The sequence below is a fragment of the Eptesicus fuscus genome, chromosome 14 (genome assembly GCF_027574615.1).
Source record: "Eptesicus fuscus isolate TK198812 chromosome 14, DD_ASM_mEF_20220401, whole genome shotgun sequence".
In the NCBI taxonomy this organism is placed as follows: domain Eukaryota; kingdom Metazoa; phylum Chordata; class Mammalia; order Chiroptera; family Vespertilionidae; genus Eptesicus; species Eptesicus fuscus.
The window spans coordinates 8,832,922-8,858,550 of NC_072486.1; the positions used below are offsets into that span (position 1 = coordinate 8,832,922).

The window sequence follows — 25,629 nt, forward strand, 5'->3', positions numbered from 1 at the left end:
CTCCCCCTCGTATTTCACGTTTCCCACCGACTAACTTACCAGCACGACCGCCGCTCTCCCGCGGGGGAAAGACGAGAGGGGCCCTGCGTGGCGGCCGGTGGTCCCCTTTCCGAAGCCAGACCGGACGGACACTTGTTCTGCTGGAACCTCCACACGTCCCCTCTGCCACGTGGTGCCCTTCCCCTGCTGTGTGACTGCACCCCGTGTGCCCGTTGTCCCCCGTGTGGCTAACCGTGGATTTCAAGCTGCTGCTGCTGTGTTCCCGTGACAGTGGACACATCGGCCTTCCCGGGAGGGTGCGCGCTCACCAGGCCCCGGAAAGCCGGCGCCGCGGTGCTGAGCGGGCGGGGAGGCCGAACCTCCTGGTCTTCCTCGCTGAGCACGTCCCCCCCAGGCTCACAGAAGGCCCGGGGTCTTGCCTGTGCCCTCGGGGGAGGAGCTTCCCGGCCTCCCTTGATGCGAGTGCTTGTCTGCCGTGCAGGAGGCCTCCAGGGGTGTCTTCCGAGGGACACATCTGGGGGGAAGGCGAACGGGGGTCCTGTCCAGTCCCAGCTCCGTCCCACTTCCCGCGATCCTCACAAACCCGTCTTCGGTGCCCGTGCTGGTGAGCAGCGGGCCTGCCAACTGCTTCCACCTGCGGGAGGGCTGCCAGCGGCGGGAGCTGGACCCGCCCACTGCAGCGAGTCAGAGGCAGCGCACCTGCGGCTGCCCGCACCCCCCCCCACGTGGGCCGCCGAAGGCACAAGGCTCACCTGGCTCCGCAGTGCCCCCGCCCCCCTGGCTGCGCCTGGTGCAGGATGATTCCGGCTGCTGACCGCCGCCTGGTTCAGGTGAATTCTAGTAAAGGGCTCAGAGATTGAGCGTCGACCTATGAACCAGGAGGTCATGGTTCGATTCCCAGTCTGGGCACATGCTCGGTTGCAGGCTCAATCCCCAGTGTGGAGCGTGCAGGAGGCAACCGATCCATGATTCTCTCTCATCATTGATGTTCCACCCCGCCAAGCCGCCAAACTCTCGGTTAACGAGGGGGAAGAAAGGGAGAAACTTTTGGCTGTTTCGATTCTAGTTAAAGTAGCTGGAATCCGAGCAGCCACAACATTATCTCAGCAGAGACTTTAATTAGACCGATTTGTTCCCAACGTCGTGTTCGCATGAAGGATCTGACTTGTCACGGGAGCGTAGAAGAGCGTGCGAGGAAGACCAGATGGGCCAGCGCTGGGAACACAGAGGGCAAGAACGCGACAGATGGATGGAGAAGCATTTCGCTCCAGGGTAACAGGCCAGCCCCCGCCCTCCCTGCCCAGCCTGTTACATCCCACAGAGCTGTGTAGGGAGCAGCTGGCTTTCCCGGGCCTGGCCTCCATCCCTCCCACCCCGCGTGCCCCAGCAGCTGCCTTGAGACTGGTGGCTGACGCGGGCAGGTGGAGGTGGTGGGGGGCTTACCTCCAGCCACTGACACTCTCAGCCATGCTCAGAATGGAAGGGGGCGGAGGTGGCCCGACCAGCGTGGCTCAGAGATTGAGCGTCGACCTATGAACCAGGAGGTCATGGTTCAATTCCCAGTCAGGGTACATGCCCGGTTGCAGGCTCAATCCCCAGTGTGGAGCATGCAGGAGGCAACCGATCAATGATTCTCATCACTGATGTTTCTATCTCTCTCTCTCTCTCTCCCTTCCTCTCTGAATAAATTAAAAAAAAAAAAAGGAAAGGGGTGGAGATAGACAGCTAGTGGAGAACAGCAGCCAATTGCTCCTACTGACTCTCCAGAAGCAATGTGTCAGGCCACGAGAGCTGGAAGGGACACGGGTCCCATACGCAGACGTGGCCCGAGGGTCACAGGTTTTATCGGAACAAACCTTTTTTTCCTACCAACTGCCCTTGAAGAGCACCCTGAGCTCTCTGCCCAGCAGGTTTGTAGGAAAATGACTGACTACAGGCAGCGACAGCGAGGAAGACCGTGGGGCTGGCAGAGTTAGCAGCAGCCGTGCGTGGTGGCTTGTGGTCCCCGAGCTTCCGCCCAGGTTCGGGCCTTCACTGCAGATTCCCTTAGGGTCTCCTCCAGAGTGGGTGCCATTCTCAGAGTGTCTGCCTACAGCTGCTAAGGAGGCCAGGGTGGGGTTCCAGAACGACGGAGGGACCCCGTTCCCCCCCCCCCCCCCTGAGCCCACCTACAGAGTGGTTCTTTAAAACACTGAGTTTCACACCGAGGTCTCACCTCCACCTGTTCTGGAAACATCGCATCAGACCTGTGATGATGCTCAAGGCGATCCAGGGTTTTACCCAAAGAGGCCTGCTTTCATTATTACGGGCCAAAGGTCACGGGCGACCCAGCCAGCCTTACGCCATTGCCCAGCCGTGGTGCGGTGGGGAACACAATGGGTGCTTCTGTGAGGCGGCATTGACCTCAGCCCAGCACTTCAGAGAAGCGCCAACCCCGATGGAGCGTTGTCTGGGCTCACACTGTACATCACAATTGTGATGCCCCTGGGTGACCACTAGAGGGCGAGGCAGCCCTCCGTGGCACAGCCTGGCAGCCGGTCAACCCGGCTGGGATGCTTCCCTGGGGCCCAGCGGTGGTCTGTGTACAGTCTGACCCAAGACCAGCAGCGGGCAGAGTCCTCGCACAGTGGGCATCGCAGGGAAGGGCAAGGAGAGCGCCAAGAACCTGCCGAAGGGCCCGTGCTCACTTCCAGGGACTTCCCTTCCCTTCGGTGAGCAGCCTGAAACACGCTGCTGGGCGTTGGGCAGGCTGCTGCTGGGGGCACTGCTTGTTTTTTAAACGCTCCACACAGACCGAGCTTTGGAAAAATGCGTATCATTACGTGGATAACTCCTTGACCGGGGGATTGCTTTCCTAAAGGCAACGTGGAGAAAACGAATATTCGAGATGAACTGTAAAATCATGTGTAAGGGTCAGAGTGTAAATAGCTTCCTAAAACACCATCTGTGTATCCATTAACCCTCGGGGTGGGGGGTGCTGTGCAGACGGAAGACATGGCCGCGAGGATAGCATCTCCCCGCTCCCACCCCACAGCCAAGCACCAGTCCGTCTTGTCGAGTAGAGGCATTTGCCAGAGAGGAAGACAGCCCTCGCACCCCGAGGGAGGGGCGGCTAAGCCTCCAGGAAGGAGCATGAACAAAGCAGAAGCAGCTGGAACTCCAGGTAGAGTAAGGACAGACTTGAAATGATGGCGATTCTTTGGTGCCCAGTAACCTGAGACACAGTGTTATCGTTAGGAAGAGTCTGCCTGACAAGCGAGCAGAGCAGGGGTGCGCCTGTTAGATTGGTGCAGCCGGCTCCTTCACTACTGGGCGGCTCAGTAGGTATAACAATAATGACTAACCAGGCAAACTACTTTGCTCCCTAACTGATGTCACCCCATGTTGCGGCTGGCCCAGCAGGAAGCCAGGAGGGGGGGGGACCAGTGTGTGTTCTGGAACCACTAGCTGCACTCTCCACTGAGGAGCTGACGAGGCGTTTCTGGGGAAGGTGTCCGCTGAGCTCTCAGCGTTGGGGGGGCGGGGGGGGGGGCGGGGGGAAAGCACATAGAGGAAGGGGAGCGGGAACCACCTCGCTGGCCATTCCTTCCTGTCTGAAGGGAGAGGAGTGGGGGTCCCAGGCACACGCTGTCCCAGAATCCTTTGTGCTTCCAGCAGTTCACCCCACAGGCCCTGCGTCCCAGCTCCCCTCCTGTGGTTTGTGTCAAACATCCCGAACCGTCACGTGCAGATGTCTCGTGGGCATGAACACGCACACGTTTGCGATCGTGCTGCGAGGAGTTCAGTGTGTGCGCTGGACGATGCTGTGGGCAGGGCACCAAAAAGGAGAATCTTTGTTTCCTGCGGTGGGAACTGACTGTCGTCTTAACAGCCTTTTGTACAAATACCCACAAACCAGACAACTTCCCCACCCAGTGCTTGCCCTTGGAATTGTCCCTAAATACATCCAGCATACAGTAATGATAATAAAAAACCCTGAAACTGATGTCCCGTGGCCTTTCCTACCTTGTGTCTCGTGAATAAATGTGGGCCTCAGTCACGACACAGACAATGTGTAAAAGGAGATACGTTTTTCTGACTTTAATCTTCAGGAAACCCAACCTTTTCAGCAGTTTCCTCCATTTTCGTACCATTCGGTGGATAAGTTCACTCTTTAAAAGTACTGTACATACAAAGCCACAAGGAGACACCACCTCACACCCGTCAGGATGCCTCTGTGAAAAACCAGAACTGACAAGTGTTGGGGGGACCTGGGGAAACTGGAACCCTTGCGTTTGGCTGTGGGAATGGAAGAAGGTGCAGTGCGGGTGGAAAACAGTGTGGAGGATCCTAAAAACATGACAAAGAGAATTAGCATATAACCTAGCAATCCCACTTCTGAGTATACACCCTAAAGAGTTAAAAGCATGTTTTCAGAGAAATGTGTGTGTGCACCGCTGCTCACAGCAGCATTATTCATGAAAGCCCGAGGGTGGAAACTGCCCATGTCCGTCGATGGATGAATGAACAAACAGAATGCGGGACAGACATAAAATGGGATACCATTCAGCCTTAAAGAGGAAGGGCATTCTGACACATTCTACAACATGGATGGAGCCTGAGGACATCATGCTAAGCGAAATAAGCCAGTTTCAAAACGGCAAGTGTTGTATTATTCGACGCAGGTGAGGGGCCGGGAGGGGGAAATGGGGAATTTCTTAGGGGGTATAAAGTGGAAGTTTTGCGGTTCATAAAGGAGCTCTGGAGATTGGTTGCACAATCATGTGAATGCACTCAACACTACTGAACGGTGCACTTAAAAATGGTTAGGATGGTAAACGTTGCTGTGTTTATGGTACCACCATTAAAGCCGTACTCGAAACAGGAGTCTAGATCCTCAGATGGCTGCTGGCATCTATGCCAAGCATCTTTATTTTAAAGCCCCGAGTGGGTCCACCAGAGGAAAGGATGTCGCTTAAGGAAAAAGTCAGCCTCTCTCCACTCCTGTGGCCTAGAAATGCCAGATTGCTCCCACCACCCTGTCTCCACCAGGATGGGCATATGCAACTACTTACCTTGTTCACGGAAACGAGTGACCTCGGTCAAGGTCAGAGTAGTCAACTGCCCCATTTATATGACAAGGAACTGCTAACCCTTTAAACTTGACCTCCAGCTCTGTTCCCTATAATACACTCCTGCAAAACTCCAAGGAGACAAAGCCTGCATGAGTTTTCTAGGGCTGCTTTAACAAAGTACCGCTAAACAACGGAAATGAATTCTCTCACCGTGCTGGAGGCTAGAAGTCCAAGGTCCATGTGCGGGCAGGGTGGGTTCCTTCCGAGGGCCGTCTTCTAACGCCCAGAGCTTGGCTGTCTGTCTCCAGCACTCCTTGGCCTGGAGAGCATCGCCCCTATCTGCCTTCATCGTCCCATGGCGTTGTCCGTGTGTGTGTGTGTGTGTGTGTGTGTGTGTGTGTGTGTCCAAACTCCCCTTTTTATAAGGACACCAGTCACTTTGGGGTAGGGGGTGCACCCTACTCCTTTATAACCTCATCTTCACTAAGAACACCTGAAATGACCCCATTTCCAAATAAGGTCACATTCTGAGGAGCTGGGGGTTAGGATTCACCCTGAGTTTTTGGGAGACACAACGGAACAGATTCATGAAGGAAGCCAAGGCCTCGTGGGTCTGGAGGTTGCTTCGGGAGCCCAGAGCCCTTCCCGTTGAGTTGCTCCCTCCGGCTGCAGGCACCCCTCCCCCCTTAACCTATAAGGGGTGCCTGCGATGCTGCTGCTTCACTCCCCCCACCCCCACCCCCACCCCGCAATAGCTTCGAGTGCATCACCCACTTTGTGAACTTTCTGGGACGATTGCGTTTCCTCTCCACCCAGACGGCTCCTCTGGTCATTAAAGAGCTTATCGAACCTCCACCCCTCAGAGGGCAGGTAAAACAAGGCAGGGCCTGGACTCACTGGGATGCAGAGCGTGTAGCAGCGAACTCTGAAGTCAGTGTCCAGAGGAGATCTATTCAGAGGACATCCGTGAATTCTAATTGCTGCTCTCTCCTTGTTCTCCAGCAGCAGAGCCGGTGCAGTGCGGTCTGAGCTGCTCAGCAGACGTCTAAAGGGGCTGCCTGGGAGGTGGCCAGCAAGAGCTCAGTGCCCTCGGCAAACTGACCCTCCCCCCCCCCGCCCCCGCCAAGGGTGGGTCGCAGGGCGAGGGGCGGGCCGATGCCCGGGTCTGCTGTGACGCAGGGGTTCAGGGTTGCCCGGGTGTTACGTCAGAGCCATCACCACTATGTGCTCAGGTACATATTGATGTCTCCATTTTACAGGCGAGGAAACTGAGGCACAGGCTGGTGAAGTAATTCACTTCCCTAAACGTGTAAGGGGCAGAACAGAGGTTCAGATTATGTTTGCCCCCGAACCAGCGCCCCAGTGGGTAAACCTCCTCTCCCTTTCCCATGTTTCGGAGCTCACCTGCAAATACAGGCATGGCAGTTGGGGTGATATTGCTGCTCCATAAGGGAGGTTTTTGGAGGAGTTTGCTACGTTGGGGGGTGCTAAGTGTACTGTAGGTTGAAAGTTGTAAGTTGTTCCTTTTAAACAGAAGTTAGAGGAATTCTCTGCATATACTCTACATAAACACACACACACACATACATATTTTAAATGTTTTTATTGATTTCAGAGAGAGAGAGAGAGAGATAGAAACATCCATGATGAGAATCATTGATCGGCTGCCTCCTGCATGTCCCACACTGGGGATGGAGCCCACAACCGGCGCATGTGCCCTGACCGGGAATCGAACTGTGACCTCCTGGTTCATAGGTCGACACTCAACCACTGAGCCATGTGGCCGGGCCACCCATATCAATAAAACTGAAAAAAATGCATTTAAGAAAGTTTTTCCCTTGGTTGGTTTCTCCAAATACCCACTCAGTTAGTTAGCTTACCAACACCAGGGAAACATTAGACGAAACTGTGGTTTAATCGGGAACGTCAGCTCAGTAAAGAAAGGCCTGGTTCTAACGGGACGTTCCAGCAGCGCCGGGCCAGCCTGAGTCCCGGAGCCGCTCCGTCCTGTCAGCCCTCCGGACCCTGAGCTTGTACTGGCGACCACACTGGGTTCCACAGGGAGACGGCCAGAAGCATGTCTGTTTATCAGTGTATCAGGTACAGAGAATTAACTGCAGAGGTTTTTCATGTTTATGTTTGTAAATATAAAATGCGTGGGAAACGCTGGGGAGCGCAGACACAGGCCTGTTGTGGGAATCTCCTCTGATTGGGGTCCGCTGCGATCAGCTGTCTGGGGGCGGCAGGGGGTGCATGGTCAGGGGCTCCGCCTCTGGCCTGCAAGTCCAAGGGGCCTGAATGCAGTGATCGGTCTCGAGGAGCGATGCGACGCTGATTCCTGAGATCCCCCACTAATTGCGACGTGTGGTTTCTGCTCATTCCCTCTGTCTGTCCTCGAATCGTTTTATTTTTCATTTCTAGCCCAGCGTGTGGACCCAGCACGTATAAACACCTCATGGGCAGGCGGTGCCCGTAGGCAGGATTGCCTTTGCTAGGGCCTTCTTAACCGAGATAATTAAATCCTTTGTAATTATGTCGTACAACCGGGAGGGAGGTGGTGTGGCTACTGTTATAATAAAGCAATTCTGACCTTTCGGAAACCTTCCAGAACATCTGAAGCCCAGCAGCTATGACCTGGAAAACTCCTTTTCCACTGATTTGTTACAGTTTGGCTTGAGTTAGTCCCCGGAGAAGGGAACGTGACCTCGCTCACTGGCTTCTCCCTTCGAGGAGGAAGCACAATGGGGGAGGGTAGCATCCTCGGGACTCCAGACCACTGCTCCCTGCGTGTGGTCACGTGCTAGCAGCACCCGCCTATCCGGCTGCCTTTTTGGGTGGCTTGGTCGGGGCATGGTCCCCTCGAGGTGGAGCCCAGGCGAGGCTGGTTCCAGAGGGAACAGTTTTACCGCCTGCCAGCCTCGCCTTCCCCGTTTCCTTTCCTCTGCAGCTATTTTGATAACAGACCAGAGATCAGCCCGTTTCCTTCCATTTTCTCCCCTTCCTCTGTCACAGCCGGCCTCTCCAAGGACAGGGAGCACTCGGGGTCAGGCGGCGAGCGCGCACACACAGTCCATTCCCTCGCCAGCTCGAGACCAAGGGTGTGAGCAGCCGTGGGAGCCCGCCCTGGCCTGCTCCTTACCCAGGGGTGGCTGACCCCACAGAGAGGTGCCTGCCGCCAGGTCTGTTCTTTAGCTCAGAGGGAGCTAGGTTGTGCCTGAGGGGCTGTCCTAGGGCTGGGGTTGGGGAACCAGATATTCGAGGCAGATATTCATAATACATTCGGCCCACACTTTTTCTTGCCATAGAAATCCTGCACTTGGGAGAGAAACCAAAGACCGCTGAGATAGAATTAGTCATTTACCCTAAAAATGAGTGTGATGCAGGTTTCTAACTTGCAGGGAAAATACCCTTATCTCCTAAAGCTCACCCCACCTCGGCCTGGCTGCCAGGGAGGGGCTGGGGGCTTGGAGGGGACGGGAGCAACGTCTCGGGGACTTGGGCTCGAGGGGCACTGTAAACAGAGCATTGGCTACTTGTAGGAACATTCATTTACGAAAGGGGCCGAGCCCACGCCTGCCTGGACTTTGCGTTATATTTACATTAGGCAGAAAAAAAAAAAAATCCCTGTCCTGCAAGACGGAAGCGGGACGCGGCGTCCCGTCCGCTGGAGGCCGAGTGGCGTCGTCTGGGTGAGGGGACGCTCGGGGCTCTCTGAGCTGTGTCACGTCTAAGGCATTGTTTGGTTTGATCCTGCAGTCCGTGTGCTGAGAATATAAAATCATGCCAATCAGAAGCCACCGTGGATACCGTGACTGTGGGGCACCTTGTGGGGCAAACCAAGGAATCTTCCCAACACGGGCCCGTGCGGGAAGGGCCAGCCTGCACGGTGTGCACGTCACGGGACGGACGCGGTGGGGCGGGGCGGGGCTCCATCTGCACCGGCAGGCGAATGCCCAGATGCATTTTGAAAAAGTGGAGAAACGGGGAGGGTGGCTTTTTTTACAAAATAAAAGTCCACTAAGATACCGATTTAAAGCCTGTGCAAACCACGTATTTACAATAAATAAATGCTCCCTGCAGAGCCTGAATGTCAACTGCATCGCAACTGGAGAACGGTGAGGCCAGGCACGGCCTCCCGGGTTGCCCGTCCGCAGTGGGGAGCCCCCGGGGCTCGCAGGACGCTGGCTTCCTCGGTCTTCTCACCGGAGCGTCTTCAGAGTTAACTGTGGAAACACGAGAGCATCGCCAGGTGCGGTTAGAAGACTGTACACAGGTGACACCCCCCTCCCCCGGGGCCGGGCACTGAAGCTCTCTCCCCCTGCAAGGCTGCCAGGACCTGACGCCCCCTCATACGCAAGGAGCTGATTTTACCCAGGGGTCGCAGGTGGAAAAGGGGTGAAATGGGACATGTAGTTCATGACAGGTGGGGAGCCTAATGCCACTGTATAAACATGTATAGGATCAAGCATTCTTCAGCTCCTTTTATGTTTCACACAGTCTGGCTTTAGCCAGAAATTTCCAATAAAAGTGCTCAATAAAAAGAGTTAAAAAACATTATAATATTGATGGGTGAAGACCCGCCCCCAGGATAAGAAACCATGTGTTCTACGTATGAGAGAGAACATGGAATTGTGTTTATAAACGTTACTGCACTCTCTCAGGCTTCTCGAGCGGACATAGGAGGGCAGAATGCGTGGGGAGTGGACGGCGTGACTGCAGGACGAGCCCACAGGGGTTATGTGGTGGCGATTCCAGGGACCACCCCCACCCTCACTCTTTAGGTTTTGAGGTTCGGAGTGTCATTCCAGCGGGAAACAAAGGCACACCCCGTGGCTCTCCCGGAGGAAAGAGGTGAAGGCGTTAGGAGAAGACATACCCACACCGTCTCCGAGGGACCTGGGGGACGCGTTACCTGAGAGTTCCTGCCTTTGATGTCATCGGAGCTCTGCCCGGCAGCCTCGGCGTGGAGCCAGGGACCAGGTGTACGGCCTGAAAGGCACGGGGACAATCTCACCATCTGCTGGCGCAGGGCCCGGCCGTGCACGGCACAGAGACTCGGGCTAGACCGGTGCTCATAGCGCGGACAGCAGCCGCAAAGGAACCGAGCAACGTGAGCCGGCCCACCTGAGCCCGGCAGCTGCTGGCCCCGGACTGCGTTTCCACACCGCGGCTGGGCCCCGGACTGCGTGTCTACGGGTCACGTCCAGCATGCTGGGGTGGGGGTGGAGTGGGGGGACGAGCCACAGAGGCCTGTCGTCTCAGTGTCTACACGGAGAGCATCTTAGCTCAGACACCCGCCAGCCCAGCACCCGAACGTGCCACGCACAGCGCTGGCCTTGCTTTAAAAAAGAGCCAAAGATAAGTACATTCTGACAGTCACCCTCTGTCCCACCAGGACCCAACTCCTCTGAAATGCATTATGTTGAAATATTACACAAGTTATATATAACTGTATTCTCATAATGGAGAATCCAAATACAGAAGAACAGGGCAGGGAAAGAAAACCAACCTGGAGTGGCTCTCTCTGCCTACCCCTCCACCCAATCCCAATTTTCCATCCCAGAGTCACCGCTCTCCGAGTTTGGTGTTTATTCCTCCAGATACTTTTCCATCTGGGATTTACCGTGTAGGTATATGCGCATATATGGTCTCACAGAGTTTTCCTTATTTGTTTTTCATACACTTTTATTGCTAGCTGAGTTTTAAATCCACATTCCCCGACGTTCCTGTGAGGACTTCTCCTGAGTCAGGGTTCCGAACGGTGGCCCTGCTGTCGCTTCTCCTGATGCGTTTGGTACAAGACCCTCTGTCCTGCTTCTGCCACAGATGAGAATTAAAGAGCCACCTCCCCGAGTCCTCCAGACACCCCCACTGCTGTGCTCCTCACAAAGCAGCGTGAGCAGCAGGAATAGTCATCGCAAATCCATATATATGAAAGCTTAAGCGACTGGCCAGTAGCTATGACGTGCACCACCAGGGGGCAGACGCTCAACGCAGGAACAGAAACCACAGGCATGGAAACATGGAACAGACTGATGAATCCCAGAGGGAAGGGGGAGGGTGGGAAGAGATTAACCAAAGATCTTATATGCATATTAGAGGCCCGGTGCATGGATTTGTGCATCAGTGAGGTCCCTCGGCCTGGCCTGCAGGGATCGGGCCAAAAACGGCTCTCTGACATCCCCCGAGGGTTCCTGGATTGTGAGAGGGCGCAGGCTGGGCTGAGGGACCGCGCTGGTGCACGAATCCGTGCACCAGGCCTCTAGTCCTATCTAATAAAGAGGAAATATGCTAATTGACTGTCATGCCCTTAAAGGTGGTGGCGCCCACAGACACAAGATGGCAGCACCCAGTCCACTCAGCCCCGCCGGGGCGGCAGGCGTGCGGCACGGCCAGTCCTGCCCCTAAGTGGGTCTGGCTGCTCAGCGCGCCTGCCTCCAGAGTCCCCCAGTCCCCTCAGCCCCCCAGCTGCCCAGGGCTGGCCTGAGGCACAGGCAAGCCTCGGATGGCAGCTGCCCAGCCGCCCAGGGCTGCCCGAGGTTCAGGTAACCAGGGCCGGCCAAGGCTTGTGCTGCTGGCAGTGGCAGCAGCAGAGGTGTGATGGGGGCATCGCCTTCCCCTGATCGCCGGGTCACTTCCTGCCCCTGAGGGCTCCCGGACTGTGAGAGGGGGCAAGCTGGGCTGAGGGACCCCCCCCTCCAGTGCACGAATTTTCATGCACCAGGCCTCTAGTTATTTATAAGATTGAAAACCACAAGAAAAGTGTCCGGGAATCTAAGGTTTATCTCCCTCTGAAGGAGTCATAGCAGCTGTCCGAATGTTTACAAAGGCTCAGAGAATTTGGGGTGACATTCAAAGAATAGCAGTCATCCAAACATGCCAGCTGCTGTGTGTGCTCCTTGGGAGAGAAAAGCAGGCTAGGAATTGTATAAGGAGAATGACCTGAACTATTTTTAAAATTCATAAAAATATGTATAACAGACTGAACTGATTCTTCCTGGATCAGCTGGTTTTCTTTAATCTCTGAAGAATACCTTTTCAGTTTTCTATGAGAACCCAGACGTGGTCTTGGGAACCTGTTGAGGTAGGACACGGTTTTCTGAGTGAACTATCTCACAGGAGGTCTCTGCAACTGCCACACCCTGAATCCAACGGGCTCTGTAATTCCCATTAAAGTGCTTTATAAATTAATGAGTGCATTTGTTCTTCTTTTTTTTTTTTAATCTTCACCCACGGATATTTTTCCATTGATTTTTAGAGAGAGGTAAAGACAGGGAGAAATATCAATGTGAGAGAAACACATTGATTGGTTGCCTACTGCACGTGCCCTGACCAGGGCCCGGGCAGCGGAGGAGCCTGCAACCAAGGTATGAGCCCTTGACCGGAATCAAACCCAGGACCCTTGGGTCTGCAGGCCGACGCTCTATCCACTGAGCCAAACCAGTTAGGACTACATTTGTTCTTGAATAAAGATATTTTTAGGTAAATGACATAGAGAGTGCTAAATTTTTAGCCAGTTTATTAACTAAATGAAAAGTAAAAAGACACTGATACACAGCCCTAATTCCACGTGGCAGTATGACCTTGAACTGACTGTTCTTACGTTTAAAAAACTCCAGTCAACCACAGAAAAGGCTTCCTCTAGGCCAGGGTTTCTTAATGTGGCTCATTTTGGGCTGGTTGATCGTGTGTGGCCTGCCTGTGAGCTGCGAGCTGTTCACCATCATCCCAGATGCCAGTAGCACATCCTCTGTGCCCCAGACCATCTGCAGCAACAAAAAATGTCTCCAGACAGCACCAGGGTCCTCTGGGGGTGGGTCCCCCCACTGGAGAACCACTGGGCAGTACTACAGGCTCCTCCATAGCTCAGCCATGCTCACTGGTCTTCCCAAACCCCACTGGAAACAATAGCACAGACTGCCAACTGCACCCTCCTGGCCAGCTGTGTGCGGGCATAGCTTTTCTTATTCTCAGAGATGAGACTGGGCACCATGGGCTCGACGCACAGAAACCTCACATGAGCATTTCCCGAGCCTGAAGGCAGAAGGACTCCGTAGCACACTGAGAAAGGCTGTGGAACAGAAGGAGACTTTTAAGAACCTGCCTGCTGGAATGGTTTAGGACAGAGGTCAGCAGAACACGGCCAGCAGATCAAATCCAGACAGCACCTGTGTTTGTGAATAAAGTTTTACTGGGACACAGCCACGCCCATTCATTTACACACCGTCAATGGCTGCTTTCACGTGGAAATGGCAGAAGCGAGTGGTAGTGGCAGAGACCATATGGCCTGCAGAACCTCAAGTATGTCACCTCTGACCCTTCAGAGGAAACGTCTGCTGACCTCTGGCTTCACCTAGGGGTCGGCAACTGAAACGCCTCCAGGGGCCCGGGGGGTCACACTTGTGTGTTGCAGTTGGGGTGTAACAGAGCAGCGGGTTGCGGCATGAAGGTGGACAGCTGCAAACCAGCAGGAAGCTGAACCCTGGAGGAGGGACCTCACCAAGGTCCTTGTGAAAGAGACTCAGGATGCCTGGTCTTGGGCTAAGCCCGGACTCTGATGATTTTACCGTTTTCCACGCTGGCCCACAGAAGTCTGGGCCTGGGGGCCTTCCTCAGCTTGTGGGTGGGAGCACATCAGACCCTCACCTGTGTTGTTGACTCTGTCCCGTCTCGCCAGCTCCCGTCCAATCGGATTGGCTCAGCACCAGACACGAATTGGCTCATGTTTTAACCAAGCAGCAGCATCAGTGTGCGCTCAACACCACACCTTGCTTTGCTTTGCTTCCCGTGTTCCTCAAGTCTTGCCTCCCGGGCCTTTGGGCCCGAGGGGCAGGACGCCAGCCCCTCCCTCTTGCATTCCTGGGGCTGAACAGCTCAGCTGAGGGAAGGCCTCCCTCGGAGCCTGGCCACATAATGAAGCCAGGAGGAGGCAGCTCTCACCGGGGAGACCTTCGGCCTTAGCTGGACGCTGGAATCGACGGGCAGCTTTCGAAATGGCCAACACCCTGGCCCTACCTACGAATTCTGACTTGGTTGGTCTGGTGCAGCCTGGCCTTTAGGGTTTTTAATTTCTCTAGGTCATTCTATTGTGTAGCCGAGGTTGAGAACCGTTGGCCTGAGGACACTCTCGTTTCACTGTCTGCCAGAACGGGGCTTTTAGGGTTCTTCCAGGCAACTGATGCAAAGTTCCTGCATCCCATGTTCCTTGGGGTGTTTAGCTCCCTAGTCAAAAGCCCCAGAGAGGGGAGGGATCAGTGGTGAATTCACCCAAATAGGATTAAACGATTAACTCTGGTATTGTGTGCAAGCCTGTAAGTGAAGCCTTGGGGACTGGGACTAATCTGTTCTGGAACTTCAGATGTGTGAACGGCACTGTATCCCTGTCCAGCACGGTGAGGTAGATCTTGGTAATCTCTGAGAGGCAGCCTGTACCCAGTGGACACACGCCCAGCACCGGGTGCTGGAGAGTCCGGGGAACCGGGGGTCCTAGCATCACGAAGGCGGTACTTACTTCTGGGGATCTTGCTGGGGTAAATCTTCTGGCAGGGCTTATACTCATCCGGAGGCGGGAAGTCTTCCACAGAATGGAACGTGAATTTAGACTCGAAGTCATCTGCACGCGTGGGAAACGGCAAGGTTACTCGGTTGCTGTGATGACCCCAGTTGGGGGATTTCCCGGGGCCCACAGGTTGGCCTGCCCAGGGCTAGGGTTTCAATGGCGGGGCTGTTCCCCCCAGACCACCATCCACTTCTCAATTTTTACTGTTTAGCTGGGACAAGGGGAATCAGGGAAAATTAAATCAACAGACCTCCCCATTACCCACCCCAACGTACGCCCACCAACATCTTAAGGAAGCTGCTAAAGGGAGCCGAAGAGCCACAGGGCGGGGGAACCACAGAGGCGGGGAACGTGGCAGCCACAGGGACAGCAGAGTCCTCATGGCCTGAACCCCCTGAGCTCCTGGGAGGGCTTGGGTGGGGAGGAGTGGGCCGAACAGGAGTCCCCAGCCTGGCTGGTGAGATGGAGCATGGCCTGTGTCCATGCGGACCGACCTGGGTCTCCAAAGTAAGCGGGCTCTGTCCTGAGCTCTTGATGGCAAGGGGAGAGGGGCGTGTGGCCTTGTCAGTGGCTGAGGCCCTGCTTTATGATCCGGGCTTTGTGTCTGACAGTAGCTCAACCCACAAAGGGATCCCAAGATTTTTGGTCTCATCTGATCCCATGTGACTTTCCTTCCTATCTCCATATTTTTGCCCTAATTGTCCCCCTGCCTGCTGGGCCTGCTGTCCATTCATTCGCCTCATCCAAATCACTCTATCCGTTCAGCCCTATGCATGGGTTTCTCCATGGAGACAGACACAGCTTTCAGGTTTGTTTTCTTCCCTCTCTTTAAACCCAATCAGAAGGTTAAGAGTGGGTTCTGGAACCCTCCAGAAAGCCTCAAGGGAAACCCTATATGTAACACAACCTGTGGGCTGTTCCATGCTACAGTGAGCACCCTGTTCTTGCAAAGCATGCACCCTGCTGGGCGGGCTTCCTCCTGGGAGAGGGAACCACCCGCTCCCCGGCAGCCAGAGCGGCAGCCCCTGGCCCCGCTTACCAATGATGTGCAGGCCTCCGTTCCACAGCTGGCCTCCCGGCTGCGGTGTCGGGGTCCAGCCTGGGGCCTGCTGGCTCCTGCTGGAAAGCTCCGTGGTGGGGGATCTCGCAGGGGGCGCTGGGGGTGGGTTCAGCTTTCCCCCACTGGTACCTGCCAGAGAAGATGATGGGTGTATTCAGATGCCAGAGTGAATGGGGACAGCCAATGCTGTAACCTGCTGTGAGGGGTGAGCTATTGAGACCTTCGGATGTAAGATGATATGTGGTGAGGAAAAAGGCCGCCTCTGGAGCCAACCTGCTTGGACCGAATCCCAGTTCTCCCACTGGAATAATAACATAACCTCTTTGTGCCTCAGTTTTCTCCTCTGGCCAATGGCAATAATAATAGCGCATGCGCGCACACGCACGCACACACACACACACACACCTGCTAGAGTTGTTGACTGAAGGAAGTCACGTGTAGTAAGGGCTCAATAAATGTTAGCTGCTGCAATAATCTTAATGACAACGGCCACCCTCATCATCAGATGGCACAGCCCCCAAAAGGGGAACCGCTGCTATAAAAGTATTTCCTGCAATATTCACAATAACCAAAAATGGAATCAACTTTAATATGTAACACTAAAAATATGGTACATACTGATTATAATATTAATATACTTACAAATAAATTTTAAAGATTTGACAAATTGCTTTTAAAATAATAGATAAAACAGAATAGAAAAAAGTATGTATAAAATGGTATTAACTATGCAAATACATAGGTACATTCAGAAAAAAAGAAATAGAACACATCCAAATATGACCGTTTTTATTTCTGGGTGATGTTATTACAGGTGATTTAAAATTCTTCCTATTTGCTCTACGATGAGCTTGTGTTATTTTTAATGCAAATAAACACATTTAAGAAGCTACGCATCAAAGAATTTTCTGGAAGATCAAGGAATATGTGTATACGTGTGGATGTGTGTTGGGTGCATGTGTGGGTGTGTGTAAATATAAAGTGGGGGTATTTATGAGAGTGTTTGCATGTGTGTGCGTGGATGTGTGGGTGTGCCTCTCAATCAGACAGGCACTAAGAGTGAACGAAGCCGTTCCGCTACACGGACATCAGTCATGGGGCAGGTGTGTATGCTCAGTCCCAAACCACCGCTGCTGGGGAGCTAAAGGAATTCCTTTTAATATTTGGCTGAAATACAGACCCTCATTTCCTTGAGTCAGCAGGAGAACCTGCCAAAAAAAAAAGGCAGAACACTGATCCAACCTCCTGAGGGCCTGGGACATGCTGGCTGGGAGCCAGGTTGAAATAACTCAGGGAAAATTGAACAGGAAGCTGGTTCTGAAGCAAACGCACCACGGCCCCTCCACCCCAGGGAGGAGATCTGGCGGCTGAACGTGATGGGAAGAATACATACCCCGCCCCCCCCTAGATCTCACTGCCATCGGGCCTGTTCCAACAACTGCCTGAGGGGGCGCTGCTGCTATCCCCACTTCACAGGGGAGAAGGAAGCACCAGGAGGCTGTGATTGTCCAGGGTCACTCAGCTAGGAAAGGCAAGGGGATCTAGGCAGGTTCCCTGGCCTGTGATCTGCATCACCTTGGACAGGTCTCCCAGCCTCCCTCAGCCCTGATTTCCTGCCTCTAACATGAACACCCCAGCTAAAGTCCCACAGCCAGGCTTTATGACGCTTCACAGGGGCACTGAATAGGTCTGTTCCAAACCTAAATCCCAGCATAAGACATCGCAAGGTAGTCCCCAGCGGCTCAAGGAGCAGGTCTCTGGCTGTGGCCCTGGCACCTCCCCGACTGCCAGCAACACCTGATGACCCTCCCATCTGGCCACCCTGGACCGGGACAGTGGCGCTCACCTGGGCCTCGGCCCGGCCTCTTCTTCTGCAGGAAGGGCTGTCCAGGCGGGGCGGGCGGAGCGGGCAAGGCCTGCACGCTGGGCTTCGGGGGCTGCGGCTGGAAGCTGGGGGACTTGGGGGGCAGTGGGGGTGGGGCTTCGCTGCTGTTGTTAGCGCCTGGCATAGGGGGCGATGGCACCAAGGACCTCGGGGTGCAGGAGGCGTAAAGGGGGAGTGGTGGTGGCGGGGGCGGCGGGGGCGGGGCAGGAGGCTCCCGGGCATCTTGGGTGGGGCTGGCAGCATCCGCATTGAGCCCTGGGTACCCACAGGGTGGGAGGAGAGGGAGCGGGGGTGGGATGGGCGATAAGTGCAAGGGGGCTAGCTGCGGCTTCACTGTCTTGTCACTGAGAACGGAGGTCTGGGGAAGAGGGGGTGGCGTTGGGGGAGGTGGCGGAGGCGGAGGGGGAGGCGGAGGGGCAGAGGGCGGTGCAGAGGGCAGAGCGGGTGCCACTGCCAGGGCATTCCCTTTGGTCTGTGAGCCAGGTGGGGACACCAAGGGAGCTCTGACGGGAGAGGAAGGGGGCAGGGGTGGGGGTAGCGGCGGGGGCGGTGGGGGCAGGGTGGGAGGAGGTGGGGCAGGCACGCTGGGGCGAGGAGGGGCCGTCCTGGCCTCCGAGGCAGTGCCTAGCCTGGGAGATGCTGGGGCGTTGAGCGGCCCGCTGATAGCTTTGGTGGGAAGCCGGGGAGAAGGCGCTCGGGAGCCAGGGGCCTGCCCTGTCTTGCCACCTGGAAGTGAAACAAGTTCCGAGTTAGCTCAGCGACAGAGGAAAGGAAAGGCCAGGTGTGTGGGCAGCAACGCCCAACGCCCTCAGGCATGATGTCGGGGAATCGCATTCTCCCTGCATGCCCATCGAGAGGCCTCAGGGGCAGCAGCCGTCACCCAAGAGGCCAGCTGGCCAGCCGCAGGGTCCTTGCCAGCATCACCGTGCTGTCCTCCTCTGAGACGAGCCCAGCTCAGCCACCAGCCTTCCTACTGCCTCCACCAGGCCCGCACCGGCCAGGGCCTCCCAGCCCAGGCACAGGACTGCTCCCCCTCCTCCGCCTTCCTCACCTCAAGGTCACCTCACACTCGTTCACGCTTGCCCACTAGGTCCATCAGCCCATAGGTCCTTGTTTGGGTCCTCGGGTGTCAACCAGACTCTCCTGGTTAGGGGGGGTGTTCCTCACTCCCCGCATTTGTGAACAAGGACTTTACATCGGGATCAGAAGCTTCCTGCTTCCCTGAACATGTAAGGTAAGTCCAAAGCCAGTGGGAAGATACAGGCCCTTGGGGATCCAGGGCCAATGACTTTGAACCTCCCCATCTGCTGGCCTCTGGAGGTTGCAAGTTCCTTTTCCCGAAGACGTGTGCCCGTCTCTCAGGGGCTCGCTGCCTCCTGGTCTCCTGGCTTCCTCACCCCAGGAGCCTCCACCACATCGACCCCAACGGGAAGCCCAGAGCCTCGTGGATTCGACCACACACGGCCTACAGTCAGCCCTGTGCTGGGGGTGCTCCCGGGGAGTGGCCTTGCCACGCCGCACACCCTGCGTCACAATATTAGTTCTGTCCCTCTGTCCCTGTTTACTGTACAGAAGTTTTGTCGTCACTGATGCTTCCATTTAGGAGGCATTACAAGTACTTCTTCCCAACAAATACAGAGCTCTCACTAAGAGGAATTCTGGGGAATGCTTTTCCCCCAGTTTCAGCACCCTTGTTTTACAATCCCCAAGAAAACATGTGGCCCTGGCCGGTTTGGCTCAGTGGATAGAGCGTCGGCCTGCAGACTGAAGGGTCCCAGGTTCGATTCTGGCCAAGAGCATATGCCTGGGTTGCGGGCTCGATCCCCCCCCGCCCCCCCCCAAGTAGGGGACGTGCAGGAGGCAGCCAATCAATGATTCTTTCTCATCATTGATGTTTCTATCTCTCTCTCCCTCTCCTTTCCTCTCTGAAATCAATTAAAAAAAGAAAGAGAGAGAGAGAGAGAGAGAGAGAGAGAGAGAGAGAGAGAGGGAAGGAAGGAAGGAAGGAAGGAAGGAAGGAAGGAAGGAAGGAAACATGCGGAAGCCCTTGAAAACATGCGCGCTCCCACACGCTACCCCAGTGTACTAGATGCCAAAAGCCAGGCCCTCGGAGCCAGGTGTGGTCCAGCTGACTGGGCTGAGGCTACGTGGGCAGGGCTGTGGCGTCTGGCTTCCCAAACGGAGGACCCTCCTCTGGCTATGATGTGACCGCCACCGGGACAGCACTGCTCATTACAGGTCTCGGCGGCGGAAGGGCTGCCTGGAGGCGGCCAGTGACGGTATTATTCCTCTGTTGAGGATTTCCTTTGAGGTGGCTCCGGAAGAGATGCCTTTGCTTGGGTGTGCCCACCCTGGCTGACTCGATCCCCTGGGCGTCTAAGGCAGGCACTGCCTGAGCAGCTTGGCTGAACACGATGGGAGGAGAGCCCCCATCTGGCCTTCTACCTCCTGGATACCCAACGTTCTATGTGAGCTCAAGGGCAGGGGCCAGGCTCAGGGATTCCTGCCTCTGACTCCTCAAACCTGCTTCCTTAGTCCGCAGAGAGGAAGGCGGAGAGCCCAGGCAGCTCCCTACACCAGGCAAGGCCTCCCTCTGCCCCGTCGCTGGCTGAACTGTAAAGGGATAACAGAGGCGAGGAACAGAATCAGCCCCCGAGTGACCAACCCAAACGTTCTAAGTGGCTGAGCACACCCTGTCTCCAAGTTTCAAAACCCTGTAAAGTGAGTCAGTGCAAAGGACAGGAGCCTCTGCTTACTACGCAGCCAGACAAAGCAGACACGGGCAAGCCCGTTTTTATCACGGCATGAGGAGCAGAAGCAAGGAGGGCGCCGATCCTCCTTCGGCTTGCGTCCCTGCCCACTCTGGGATCATGCGCAGAGCTGGCAGCGTGCATGTGAGGTGAGCCCGACAGGGGAGAGAGGAGCTGATGGCGTGAGTGCAGGCGACGACAGCAGCCAGGCACTGGGCCAGCAGAGAGCTCGGCAGCGAGTGCCACGGGAAGGAAGGGAGGAGACTTTCCAATGCAGCCTAAGCGCTAGCCCTAGAAACCCAAACGGAAACACAGAAGGAGACCATGAGTCGGGCGGGGAAGGGCCAGCTGGAGTGCACACAGGAGGCTGCGCTGATAGGACAGGAATTAGCGGCCAGAGCCCGGGGGTTACCAGATGATGAAGTCAGTCATCTTCTTTCAATGTGCACGTTTCCAAAAAACGTTGGACTGCACGAAGTCTCACTGCACATTCGATTTTAAAAGAAATTCAGATGTCTTCACAGGCCCCTAAAAGTACTGTGAGCACTAGACACCGCGCTCTCTGGGCCTAATGGCTCCGAGCAACCATACTGCCCACTCACACATTTCATTCAACAAGTATTTACTGAGAACCTACTATGTGCCAGGCATTTGTAAAGCAGTGAACAAATCACAGTTCCTGCCTTCATAGAGAATACATTTAGAGAGAGAAGACACAGAATAAACCAGTAAATGTATAATGTGTCCAAAGGTGGTAATACAAGAAAAATAAGATAGAGGAGCTACAGAATGACAGGGTGTGACTCATTTTATATGGATGATGAGTGACGCCCCACTGATAGGCTGATCAGATGCCACGTGAGCAAAGATCTGAAGGAAGGGAGATAGTGAACCATGTGGACACCTGAGGAGGAGTGTTTCAGGCCAAGGGAGCAGTCAGTGCAAGGGCCCTGTGGCAGCAATATGCCTGGTTTGTGCAAGAACAGCAAGGAGGGCAGGGTGTGGCTGGAGTGCAGGGCTTGAGCCAGCAAGAGTGGGAGGCAAGAGGCACAGCCAAGGCCCAAGTCCTTTTCTCTGAATGACAAGGGGGCCGATGGGAGAGTTCTGAGAGAGAAGAGCCATGGTATCTCACCCTGACATGGCACTAAGCCCATGCATCTACCTATTGGTCCTGACCTTGAGTCTCCCTCCTGTTACAAGCATCCTTAGTCACGTCATCATGGATTTCGATCTCCTCTAAAGAGATCAATGCTCCACTTCACACAGGGGCTCAAACACCTGACACATGTGTCCTATTGGCGACAAGTAGGAATAGTCTGATCCCTGTTATAAGCTGATTGGGGTTATTTCTGAGAAGAGAAACTAGTGGAATTTTTATATCCCAAATGATATTTCTTTGACACCGTGAAGGAAGTTTGAAAAAACGTGGGCGCAGAAGAATGCCAGGTTTCAGGATGACCTTGGAAGCTTTCTTGTCTGAGAAACCCTCAGCAAAATTGATGACATGAAATGGCCTCTGAGAAGGTTCAAGTGGATTTCAAAGCATCCTACAGCCCCTGTCTGTGCTGCACTTTATCAATAGGTGACGGCAGCAAATGCATCCCTATGTCAAACAGCCACAAAGTCCATAAGAAAGTGAGCAAAGTCACACGGTAGAAGATTCTACACCAGGAATTTTGGGGGCTCGATATTTCCTGGGTTAATGAAATTCATTGAGTTTATTTAAAAAATAAATAATACTTTTTTTTTTTGCACACAATAAATATATATTTTCCTAATCCCAATGCAATATTTTTAAAACATGACTTCCACTAAGACACAAATGACTGTGGTAGACTGCTTGCAAAAATGGCCTTGATTGGCCACTCATTCCTGGTTGTGAAACCTTTAAATGTGATCTTACACCTCCTCTCACCAAGAGATGAAGTGTCTTTCCCCACCCTTGTCTCTGCCCGGCCTTGTGACTTGCTTTGGAAAAGAGGATGTAATAGGAAGCAATACTATGACAATTCCAAATCTAAGCCTCAAGAGGCTTTATATACTCCTGTCCTCTCTGTTGGAACCTTGCCACCACTATGAAAACTAACTCCGAACAGTCTGCTACATAGTGAGGGGCCATATGGCTCAGTCCGGCCAGAGGTCCCAGATGAAGCACCAAAGATATGAGAGAGATGGTGAGCAGACACCTCCCCAACCTGTAGATACTAGAGGGGGCCCAGCTGAGACCACCCTACATTGCCAACTCACGAATCATAAGCTAAATAAATGGTTGTTAAAAGCCCCTACGTTTTAGGGCATTTTGTTACACAGCAATACCTAACTACTACAATGACTGAGAACCTTTATGACTCATTCATTGCAGTGAGGCCACAGCGATGCCACTAACGTGATTTACACCTGCTGTCTGTACTTCGCAGTCTGGGCCACAGTCACACCATCACTAAACACTGTGCACTACGGCCAGTCATTCTTCATTTATTACAAGGGGAGGATTTAAACAGAAGGGTGATTTATAAGATCCCTCGAGCACAATTCTGCGCTTTGGAAACTTCCGGTGCTTGGGCTCCCAAATGCATGATCTCCTACCACACAGCTCTTCACTGAAGACATGTCACTTACTGGTGGGTCTACAGGCGAAGGAGATGAAGGTCACAAGAGAGCCAGTCTGGATGCCTCCTTACCTGCTGCATCCCTCTGGCCTGCCGGTCGCAACACAGGGAAGCCGCCAGCAAACAGATCTCCCAGGGCTGGGGGCGTGCTCCCTCCTCGAGAGTTTGCAGAACCTCCTCCTTCTTTGTTGGCTCCTTTAGGACCTTTAGAGAGAAGAGGCCAGTAGACGAGGACTTGTGAGCAGAGCGGAGCTGCCAATTCTCACCCGGGCCGCGGTCGGACCCTGCCGGGGACAGCCTCCCGTCCGCTCATCTGCAGTGCTACCCTTCCTGACGGCATCTTTCCCAAGCACCCTCTGCCTTGATGCCCTGCAGGCTGGTGCCCGGGCCTGTGTGCTGCCCTCGCTGGGTCTACCGAAGGACCAGCCATCGGTAGCTGACCACTCTGAAAAGTGACCGGAACCCAGGGGCCTATCCGCTGCCAGTGAGTAGATGCCAATGGAGGAACCAGTGATGCCTTTCAAATGAGAAAACCCAAACATCATCGGTGCAGGGCTGGTCCTGTTTTCAACTTGACTGTGGCTGTGGGAGGACTAGCCAGAGAGAACCCGCAGATTTAATTCAGACAGTAATTGTAACTTCCTGTCCAATTGCAGGCAGGAAGTGAGGCCACGCAATGACTTGTGCTTCAGCATTTTCCTTTCCTGCCCCAGCCCCGCACCCGTCCCTGCACCCTTCTGTCTACGGAAGAGCCGGAGGAGAGGCGTCACTACTCCCAGCCTTCCGGACGCGTGGGATACCATCTACCTACGATGAGAAGACACTCAGCTTAGACAAGGATTCCTGACAGAAAACCGGGGTGACCTAAAGCTAATGTGCTAACGTGGAGAAATTAAGGCACAGTGCCCACTGGTGGACAAACATGGCCGGATTATTCTAAATACCAGTATTATCTATTACCTGCTCACTGCAATGATTAGGAAGTGAGTGTTCCTACAAAATGGACTTCTCTGTTCATTGGGCTTAACCAACTAGTTAGTGGGTATCGCCAGAAACTAATTTTTATTGTAATTGTTGGAAAGATTTCTTAATTTGTCTATCCTTGAGTATCTATATATATAAAAGCCTAAGCGACTGTTACCATAGGACGACTGGCTGGTAGCTATGACACACACTGACCATCAGGGGGCAGACACTCAATGCAGGAGCTGCCCCCTGGTGGTCAGTGCGCTCCCACAGCCAACCTCCCACAGCTGGCCAACCTCCCAGGGTTTGTCCCCCGAGCTGGCCAGCCCTGATAGGCCCCGATCGGCCCCGATTGCTGGTCAGGCTGAGGGACCCCACCTGTGCATGAATTCGTGCACCAGGCCTCTAGTTAACATATATAATTACAGATACTAGATACAATTATATTTTTGGGACTATCTTTGAGAATTGACATCATGCTTACCATTGAAAAATGTGTGAAGACATAATAATACCTGGCATTGATAAACAGTTCTGCATATATTATTTCAACCTTCCACTATCTTGACACATACAAAAAGGAGCAGGTATTATTCTCTCTCCCATTTTGCAGGTGAGCACACTGAGTCCCAAAGAGGTTCCCTGGCTGGCCCGGTAGCAGAATCAGAAGTCACCTGACCCGAGCCCAGGGCTCCGTTCACCCTCTCATATTCTAGAAGACATAGAAAGCTGCAGTCCTTTGAGCCTGTGAGAGAATACTGAATACATCTTTTTCCTTGTGCAAAACAGAAACTCTGCACTTTTTAATGCTGAGACTTTATGTTTTCTCTCATTGAGTTTGAGGACTATTTTGACACAACGAAGTTTAAACGTTACCTCACAATGGGTAAACACCAAGTGGCATATCCTAAAATGAAATATTAGTCAACAATGAAAAGGAATGAAGGACTGGTTCCTGCTATATGGATGGACCTTGAAAACATGCTGCTCAATGAAAGCATCCATAGAGGCAGAAAGTAGACTTAGTGGTTGCCAGGGACTGGGGGATGAGGGGAAGAGGGAGTGACTGCTAATGGATATGGGGTTTCCTTCCGGGGTGATGGAATGTTCTGGAATTAGAAGAAGGTGATGGCTGCAATCACACAGTGAATGTTTGAATGCCACTGAATTGAACACTTTCAATGGTTACAATGGTGAATGTTATAGACTATGTATTTTATAATGATTGTGATATTTTTAAGCACTAGAGTGATGACTAAGGATGCCCTACAAACTGCCTGCACACCTGGAGGGAAGTTCCGACTCGCCCACGTGGCCTGCACACTGAGCAGGTCTGAGAGGGTCTGATGCTGTCCTGGTAACAGACAAGGCCCCTGCCCCGAGCGAGCCGGGGGTGTCTGGCTGAGCTCCCATGCTCCCGAGGCTCAGGGCGGTGCTGGCCCACGTGGGCACTTACTCTCGATTTGCGGGGCACTGCGGTCATTGATCTGCGTGACTTTCCGAAGGCGAGTTCCTTGCTGGATATCAGCCAACAGTGCACTTCGACCTTTGGGATCGGCCTTTCTCAAGCTGGAAGCTTCTGTACTCGCCTGTAAGGGAGGAGGAGGGATGCGATTATAATCACACAGAACATGTGCAGGGAAGCCCAAAGTCCTGTCTGCTGTAAGGTTTACCTCCACAGTCCACCTCACCTGCTTGCCCTGCCCCCACCATTCCTAAGGCCATCTCACCTTGATCTCTAGGCAT

At 54.0% G+C, this 25,629-nt stretch overlaps 1 protein-coding gene across 3 annotated transcripts in view; it reads right to left on the minus strand.

Moving 5' to 3' along the window:
- Positions 1–6,640: 6,640 nt before the first annotated feature.
- Positions 6,641–25,629, minus strand: part of WIPF3 (WAS/WASL interacting protein family member 3) — a 43,403-nt gene continuing 24,414 nt past the window's right edge. For all 3 annotated transcript variants that reach the window (XM_054726409.1, XM_054726408.1, XM_054726407.1), the window contains 7 exons: positions 25,340–25,472; positions 22,990–23,121; positions 17,520–18,284; positions 15,653–15,802; positions 14,566–14,667; positions 9,967–10,043; positions 6,641–9,277 (listed from right to left, as the gene is read on the minus strand). In XM_054726409.1, coding sequence (XP_054582384.1) covers positions 9,254–9,277; positions 9,967–10,043; positions 14,566–14,667; positions 15,653–15,802; positions 17,520–18,284; positions 22,990–23,121; positions 25,340–25,472 — 1,383 coding nt within the window. In that variant the 3' untranslated portion in view covers positions 6,641–9,253. The remainder of the gene's footprint in view (positions 9,278–9,966; positions 10,044–14,565; positions 14,668–15,652; positions 15,803–17,519; positions 18,285–22,989; positions 23,122–25,339; positions 25,473–25,629) is intronic.